The 8,776-nt window shown below is 49.5% G+C and overlaps 1 protein-coding gene across 1 annotated transcript; it reads right to left on the bottom strand.

Moving 5' to 3' along the window:
- Positions 1 to 225: 225 nt before the first annotated feature.
- Positions 226 to 8,535, bottom strand: LOC135811368 (synaptic vesicle 2-related protein-like; the record flags this gene model as incomplete). Its single annotated transcript, XM_065324596.1, is given in 8 exon segments — positions 226 to 381; positions 2,209 to 2,337; positions 4,095 to 4,158; positions 5,106 to 5,230; positions 5,889 to 5,960; positions 6,573 to 6,671; positions 7,081 to 7,211; positions 7,854 to 8,535. Coding segments are annotated over 8 exon segments (915 nt in total), but the record flags the coding sequence as incomplete, so codon positions are not given.
- Positions 8,536 to 8,776: the final 241 nt, after the last annotated feature.

Raw genomic sequence — 8,776 nt, 5'->3', positions numbered from 1 at the left:
GTGCAGGTGTGTCGGGTGCCGAAGAACAGGGGGGGGGGGGGGGGGGGGCAGCCTCCTAGCCAAGTCCATTCTAACTTTCATGTACATGGACTACAGTCTACCCATGCTCGAGTCACCCGCATCCGTGTATACATCGGCACGCTGTGCTTGGTGAAATCCCAGCCTGTTCGTTCTTCGGCGCTACCCGACAGTGCTGTAGCAACACTCAGCAAGAGATACACTCACCACCACTTTGTTCATGTATTTTTCCTTCTCATCGGCCGTTACGAGCGTGCCAATCGGTAACTTCTTGTTGTTTTCGGTTGCCGCCTTTGTTAGAAGTCTGAGAGCCTCTGTCCTTTGGCCCCTTGCCATAAGGTAGAAACACGATTCAGGTAGCCACTGGAGAAGTGAAAGAGAGAAATTAATACATGTAACATCAAGAGCAACTTTCCTATCATGCTGTTCAATAGGGCTTGAAAGTGCTACGTCACAGCAAAGCAACAATTTCAAAAATTCAAAAACTGGATCCACTTGGATCCAGTTTTTGTATGGATCCAAGCACATTTCAAGCGGTCTTACCCACATCATGGTGATGTAGCCAGTGAAACTGACTGATTTGGCTACTGGGGGCGGGGTTACAACTGGTGGCGAAATAAAAGTCACACCTGCATGCGACATGAGTGGGTTGCTATGCACCCACATACTTAGGCAATAGCAAAGTCACACCTTAGTGGATCCAAAAATAGAAATCTGATGTCAACTTACTACTCCCTGGCCGTTTTGACGTCATCACTTTCAAGCCCTATGAGTGTGCTTAAACGTTTTTTTTTGCACGAAACTCCAAGTAACGGCAGAAGAAGACTTGGTTGCGTCATGGCTGTGTGATCATTGTTTCTGCACTCTGTATGCAGCCTGAGGATCTTATAGACAACCGTTTAACATCAAGGGTACATAACCCCAAGAGCATGCAAGTGGGCGCCTGGGGTCTGGCATCACTGCTGCTCATGCACATCACATGGCCACACACTGGGGAATCAGCCGGGGCATTACATCACTCACTAGTAGTAAAGGGGAAGTTACGTCTAAAATCAAAATGTTCACCAGTTGTAGTCTTCAGGGTGCTGAATCGAATGATCTCGGTCCGTGGAAGCTGAGACGCTCCCTTCCCTCTTTATTCCCAATCGAACTCGTGCACTTCCACCGAAACTGGGTGACTGCGCCCTACTATAGTGCTGGCAACTGAAATCCGACCCCCTGAGCGGTGGGTTCACATTCTTTGCGATGTGAGCGCACCGCTCAGGGGGTCGGATTTCAGTTGCCAGCAAGCACTGTAGATGGGGATTTGTATGCAAAATGTCACTAAAAGCGCCGTGTCGTTCTTATAAAAGGCACGGATGACCACGATTGGCCCATATGTTGTAGTCTTTAGGACGCTGAGTCGACTGGTTTTGGTCCGAAAAGGATGTGATGTAGCGTCCGGCCCTTATTCCCAATCGAACATGGCTGAACAAGCGGTCACGTGCTCATGCGTACACCAGTCACCTGGTCACCCTTCCTGCAGGCTACAACTTACAGCATGTTTGGGCAAGTTTCTGTCACTCGAGTTGAACCTTGGTGTGAAAGTTGTCGCCTGCTGGCGCGGTGACCAGGTGACTTTCTTTTTTATAAGAACGAAACGGCGCTTTTAGTGACATTTTGCATACAAATTTCCATCTAGTTGGGCGCAGTCACCCAGTTTCGGTGGAAGTGCGCGAGTTCGATTGCGAATAAAGAAGGAAGGGAGCGTCTCAGCTTCCTCGGACGAAGACCATTCGACTCAGCACCCCGAAGACTACAACTGGTGAACATTTGATTTTAGGCCTTAACATCCCCTTTAATCTACGGTTTTCAGCTGCCAAGCATGCTTTCCTTTGCGGCTTTGGTGGATAGTTTTGTACAAGATGTGTTGGGCACAGGCATTACCTTCAAACCTACCCTCTTCTTCCTCCCCTCCTCATGATTTAGCTACACTGTGGCACGCTGTATCTACGGTGGATGCCGAGACCTTTAAGGTCGGCAGGGCAGCTTGGCCCCGGCACCACTTCTCGTGCCCATTCGGAAATACAGTGGACCTACCACATCATCGTTGCATCTAAAACGTAGAAAGAATCAAGCCACTCAGCTAGATCCCATTACAATTTCACTGTGTGACGAAGGCAGCACACACACACACACACATACTAGTACCTTGAAGAACAGCAGAGCGATACCAAAAACGAAAGCATCGGCGATCAGAATCAAGCGCCACGCAACGCCCGTCGGGATGAGAAACTTGATGAGCACGGCCTCCAGGAAATTGCCAATGTTCCAGCAAAACTGAACCAGATAAGCAGAGAAACAATAACAATACACAGCAAGCTCAACTCAGGGGCATCGGAAGGTAGTTTTAACTACTAATTTAGAGGGTGGTACAGTCAGCCATCTGAGGTACAATTTCCTTGTTGGGAGGGGTGGCTCGAAATTTCAAAATTCAGAGCCTAAAACAGTGCTCTTGATTGATTAGCGGGGTACACTGTGCCTGGGGCAAAGAGTGCTACGAGTGGTCCAGTCAATAGACGCAATACCGTAGTGACCGCAGTGTGTCTGATGCCCCTGCTGCAACTCTGCAACTGTTACAGTCAGACCTCGCCGCAGTTATCCGGTCCACTTTTATCCGGATCCCTCGCCATCCGGAAGAAAATCGTTGGTTACCGATTTCCAGCATATGTCATGCATACATACAGTATGTGTGTTCGATTATCCGGTTCCCTCGCCTATCCGGATATATTTTTGTGGAAAACGAATGCGTGCGGTTAAGCGAGGTCTGACTGTACCATGGACTGAAGGTGTACACACACACACACCAACACAGGCAACACAGGCAACACACCAACACAGGCAACACACCAACACAGGCAACACACCAACACACTGCAGCGAAAAACCAAGCGCAGCTAACAAAAATGGGGAAGTACAATCTTGGTCAGTTGTAGTCTTCGGGGTGCTCAGTCGAATGATCTTGGTCAGTTGTAGTCTTCGGGGTGCTCAGTCGAATGATCTTGGTCAGTTGTAGTCTTCGGGGTGCTCAGTCGAATGATCTTGGTCAGTTGTAGTCTTCGGGGTGCTCAGTCGAATGATCTTGGTCAGTTGTAGTCTTCGGGGTGCTCAGTCGAATGATCTTGGTCAGTTGTAGTCTTCGGGGTGCTCAGTCGAATGATCTTGGTCAGTTGTAGTCTTCGGGGTGCTCAGTCGAATGATCTTGGTCAGTTGTAGTCTTCGGGGTGCTCAGTCGAATGATCTTGGTCAGTTGTAGTCTTCGGGGTGCTCAGTCGAATGATCTTGGTCCGAAGAAGCTGAGCCGCTCCCTTCCTCCTTTATTCCCAATCGAACTCGCGCGCTTCCACAAGAAGGCCTGATCACAGTGCCCCGTCCACGAATCACAGGACCGTGGACCAGGTCTCGATTGGTGATTGAACGTGCTGGCCACGCACACCCACCCACACACACACACATGCCCCCCCCCCCAACACACACACATGTGCACACACATACACACACACACACACACACACACACACACACACCTCAGACCTCAGACCTGCCCATCGCGGAAGCGATGATAGCGAACAGCTATGTTAGACATAGCAACTTGTGCTGGGATTACACCATTCAACAGCTTGCAAGGCTGATGAATTGACCGCCACTATTTTTAGCCTGGTATCCACCACACAGCTGATTGAAGTGACTTTTTCTGGCCAGTGAATCCCTATTTTTCATTTTTCCATTTTTTCTTTTTTTCTTTTTTTTTTTTTTTTTTCTACACACACACACCACACCACATACTCCGGCATACACTGGCTGTTGGTAACCACCCAGGAGAATGAAAGAAAAGTCAGGAAGAGACCGAGAAAGAGAAGAAAGACGTGTGCGACCATAATCGTCGGGAATTGAACCCGCAACCTCTCGATTGGAAATCGCACACACACACACACACACACACACACACACACACACACACACACACACACACACACACACACACACACACACACACACACACACACACACACATACACACATAACAGAACTCCTACCGTCAGAACGCCTGCTCCCAGAGTACGATCCTTCTTCGGTAAGTACTCGAATAATATGGAAAGTCTGAGCATCAGATCAACAAACCCAATGCCAGTAGGCAGTAAAGACAGGCAGTAAACAGATTCGAAATAATCTGACACGGCACACAGCAGAGGACAATCCGGGTACAGACCCGCCGGAATCGGTCCGGTTGGTCAGGTTATTACCGGACCAACTTTTTGGCTACCAACACATGTTAACTACTGTGGAGGGCATGTGTACCCGCCCCATATCACACACACACACACACACGCATGGTGGCAACGTGTGAAAGGCCATGGTACTACCGGACTAATCAAGAACTGGTTCCGGCGGTCGACCGGTCCTGGGGTACCATTTCAAAGTACTCGTGTAGCAAAAAAAACACGAACCAAACATCATCTGGCCTAAGTAATAGTTACACACCATACCCAGTTAAGTACAAGTACAACGAAGGAGTACATAAATTACAACTCAACGTACGGATACCACAATAATGCGCCAGGAATCACAGCAGGTGGGGCAAGATTTTAGAATTAACCACATGGATCAGTCGGGGAAGTGAACTGCCTAAAGGAGGAAAACAATTGCAGTTGCCTTCCCCGACTGATCCTTTGCAATCCGAAGTTCTGCCTATCCTTTAAAACTTCAGCACATGGATTTAAATATTCTGGCACTGTGCAGTCCAGGCGGAAAGTCCTAGGGATGTTATCATGTCGCATCACAGCATAACGTTAACATGATCACTGATTACGTCGGCATTTGAAATTATGTAGGTCAGGGTTCTGGCCAAAGGGGGGGGGGGGGGGGGGGGGCAAAGTGAAAAAAAGCCTGAAGAAAAAATTGAGTATGCCCCGCACCAGGACTCGAACCAGGAACCTTCGTTCGAGGCCAGCAATGCTCAGCTGTGGTGTAGCTGTCATCGCAGCATAGACCGATCAACATTTTCCTCAGACTTCGAGATATTAGATATTAGTTGCTCCACGACTCACCGTTGTCCTGTTCCGCCGTGCCCAAAGCCAACTAGAACACGCAGTGTGATCAGCCACCAGTACGTGGGAGCAGCGGCGCTCAGGAAGCCAAAGAAACTCGTCCACACCATCATGATAATCAGTTCCTGACAGCGAGCGTACACAAATGGATGTCCGTGCGCACGCACATACACACACGCACACACACACACACACACACACACACACACACACACACACACACACACATACACACACACACACGTACATACCTGCCAGTTAGTACATGTATGTATGCCTGTCACATGAGCAGCACAGATAACTGCAAGTGTACTGGATGTATTATTTGCTTTCTCCGACAGCACCCATACAGTGATGGCAACTGAAATCCGACCCCTGATTTTCGTGCTTGAGTGTAGCACCGATTCTAGCGGTCTCAAAATAGTGATACAATCCTGTGCTGGGTGTTTGCAATGCGATCATACAGAGCAGGGGTCGGGTCTCAGTTGCCACCCCTGCAGGTGACATGATCTGAATTCGACAGTAAGATTAGAATCAGGTAGCTGCTCACAAACACCAACAAAGACACATGAAAGACCATCCATGGAAACATACACACAGACGTGTGCGCACACGTGTACGCACAGACACACCCACTCACATGCACAAGCACACACACACACACACACACACACACACACATGTACACACACACACACACACACACACACACACACACACACACACACACACACATGTACACACACACACACGTACACACACATACACATAGTAATAACTCACTGTTCGTCGACCCCATCGTGTTGCTACATATCCCAGAGCCACACCACCTATAGCAGCACCGACCAGCGGTGCCTACAGGAATACACATGCACAATCAACAATTCAAGATCAGAGGACAATGGCAGAGTTTCAACCATGTACTTAAGCCCGGCAGGCCCCAACTCCTCTGATAAAAAGGTTTACAATTGTTGACCACCTAATGTGAGGACAAGCATCTGACCAGTTGAAAGTTTTCCTTCTTCTCCCCCGATGGTCCGATTTGGTCAAAGGACCAAGTTACGCCAGGTTGCGCTTTGAAAAGTATGCACTGTACACTGGTACGGATATATCCGTACTATGGGCCTCAAAGGGTTAATGCCGGGTCAAAATGCCTGTTGTAAAATGATGTATTGTTTTCGTGTGTGACGACATTCCCCAAACTGTCTCGCCTAGTCGCGTGCATGTGTGATATGAGCATGCGCGATTTTGCAGTCACCCTTTCGTCAGTCTTCTTGTTGTCTCTTTGAGTGCAGTCTTCATGTCCGTAATGTCCAAACATATAATGCAAAACAAACTACTCTTATCCGTTGTGTCCTGCCGCGTCCCGGGGAACGGAATGGCTGTGCTTCTGTTACATGCCAATCGTAACTATGAGCCCGGTTCTGGGAGTGAGGGCAATCCTCACCACTGGTACTGCACACTTACACTGGTCAGGAAGGCCTCATGAATCGACCTCAGACCCAGATGACAGCGAGCTAGCGGCGGGAACAGGGCAAACCCCGTCGAGCCAAGCCCTCCAGCGACCTGCACAGCACAACAGTAGCAGAAGAGGAAACGCTGATGAGTGACGGGAGAGAGAAATGCACTAGAGCGTCCCGGCATGTCATGATCAAGTTGGACTCCATTCCCGAATGTGAGCCGTCAGCCGATCTGGCAAATTACATTATGATTTTGCCATATTCAGTGGGTGCGTTCGATTACTGCCATGAATCGATTCATGAATGGAATCTCGTCGTTCGATTTCATGTCAGGAGCCCTGAATCGGTTCCGCATCTATTCCGCAGCTATTCACCCTATTCACATGGGGTGATGTAAATAGCCAGGGGCGACTCATGAATGAATTCAATATCGCTCAGTCTGGGGCTTAATGGAACGAACTCAGTGTACTGACGTGCTCTGGCGATTGAGACATACAATTTAATGTACAACTCACTGATATAATGCTGACGACTACCAGCAGCTTATAATGGAATCTGCCCACACCTATGCGATCCAGCGCATCAGCTACCGTGTAGTAGGCTCCTTCATCTGCACTGGCAACCTCATCATCTTCATCATCATCCTCTGTATCGTATACGCACACATTGACACAGGCATGTCACAGGCATCCATTCACATGCGGGCGCGGTGGACATGCACGGGAACGATGGACACGCACACACATACACATGCACACACACGCACGCACGCACACACACACCACCACCACCACCACATACCCCCCCCCCCCCACACACATAGGCATTGGGTACTCATCCCGTTTTAATGTGCGTAATGAAAATGAAAATAAACCAACAACAACAACAACAACATCCCTTGATTCGATGATTTTAGCGAGACGTAGAGCCACTAGAGGGGACGGCGTGTGACACTGTACTAAGTAGTTTCCCCGGTGATCAACATGATCAAGTGCCCTACCATCCTTACTACCTCTACCCCCTCCCCCCTTACTTCATTCCACACTCCATCTGGTGCACCCCGCACACATGCAGCGCTCATGGTAGCCTGCGAAGCAGAGAGGTACGCGAGTTACCAGGTTACGGCCAGATCTGCAGACACAGCCGAAACGAGAGAGGCAGGGCATTCCGCCCTTCAACTGTCTTCGGTGCACTAGACTGTACTGTTGTTGTGCTGTTGCAGAATACTGCGAGTTACAGTGTAAAAATAATCAAAGGCGAGAGAGCTAGAGAGTCCTAGGCAACTCACCGCTAGGAAATGCATTTCCGCCGGTCGACTTGAGCAGCCGTAACTTCTCCGGAACACTGTCGGCTTCGCGCTGGAAGTCCTCCTGGTGGAGTTTCTCTGGCTCTTCCGTTGCCGTCCGCTGCCCGCTAGAGTTCTCCATCGCTTGTTCTCTTTCTCTTCGTGTATAATAACCTGCTACAATGGCCTCCAATAGCTGCTATGCTAGGGCAACGGTCATTTACCAACAGTGAAAATCATGGCGCGCTGCGAGAACTACAACAACAGTTACTGTATGGCTGGTGGGTGAGAGCGTCGACTCTGGCTGGAGGTGCAGAGCTAGCTGTGGTGCGCCGCTGGTAAGAGGGGCGCAGTGCCAGTAGACCTGGTAGACCCCACAGAGTCAGGCTTCCTTTATCCGTGCATGCACTTCAGAACAGAGCTGTTCTTGACTTCAGGCTTCTTCCCGACTGTAGAGAGCAGGACAGTGGAACATCTCCTCTCTCGTCTGGGGCCAAACACTCGGAACTGGATCGCAGTGACAATCCTTTTTAGTATTATCCGTGTGCGGCTACAGCACGACTTCAGACTCTAGTCGACCTAGTGCTAGCAATAGCATGTTGGCGGTACTGCATGTGCGATACAAGCACTTTCAGGTGTGTAGATCTACGTAAAAAGAGTCATGTTCTTTCAAACGTGTTACTTCAACAGGCTGAGTTCAAGACCCGGGAATCGGGAGTGCTAGTAGTAGCAGTAGTACTAGTACTAGATAAGAGATCGAGATGAGAGGTCGACAGCTTCTTTTTTTTTTTTCGTGTAGACGATCATACTCGGGCCGGCCGGGGCCGCAGGACTCACACAGCTACAGACGCCAAAACGGGCATTTGCAGCAGCTTGCTACTCCGACTCCGAGTTTCACATCAGCCTCGACGCTTGCTAGCTTCAGC

Source organism: Sycon ciliatum, chromosome 3 (assembly GCF_964019385.1).
Source record: "Sycon ciliatum chromosome 3, ocSycCili1.1, whole genome shotgun sequence".
Classification (NCBI taxonomy): domain Eukaryota; kingdom Metazoa; phylum Porifera; class Calcarea; order Leucosolenida; family Sycettidae; genus Sycon; species Sycon ciliatum.
Note: the sequence above shows the minus strand (reverse complement) of the source record. Positions and strands in the feature narration are given on the sequence as shown.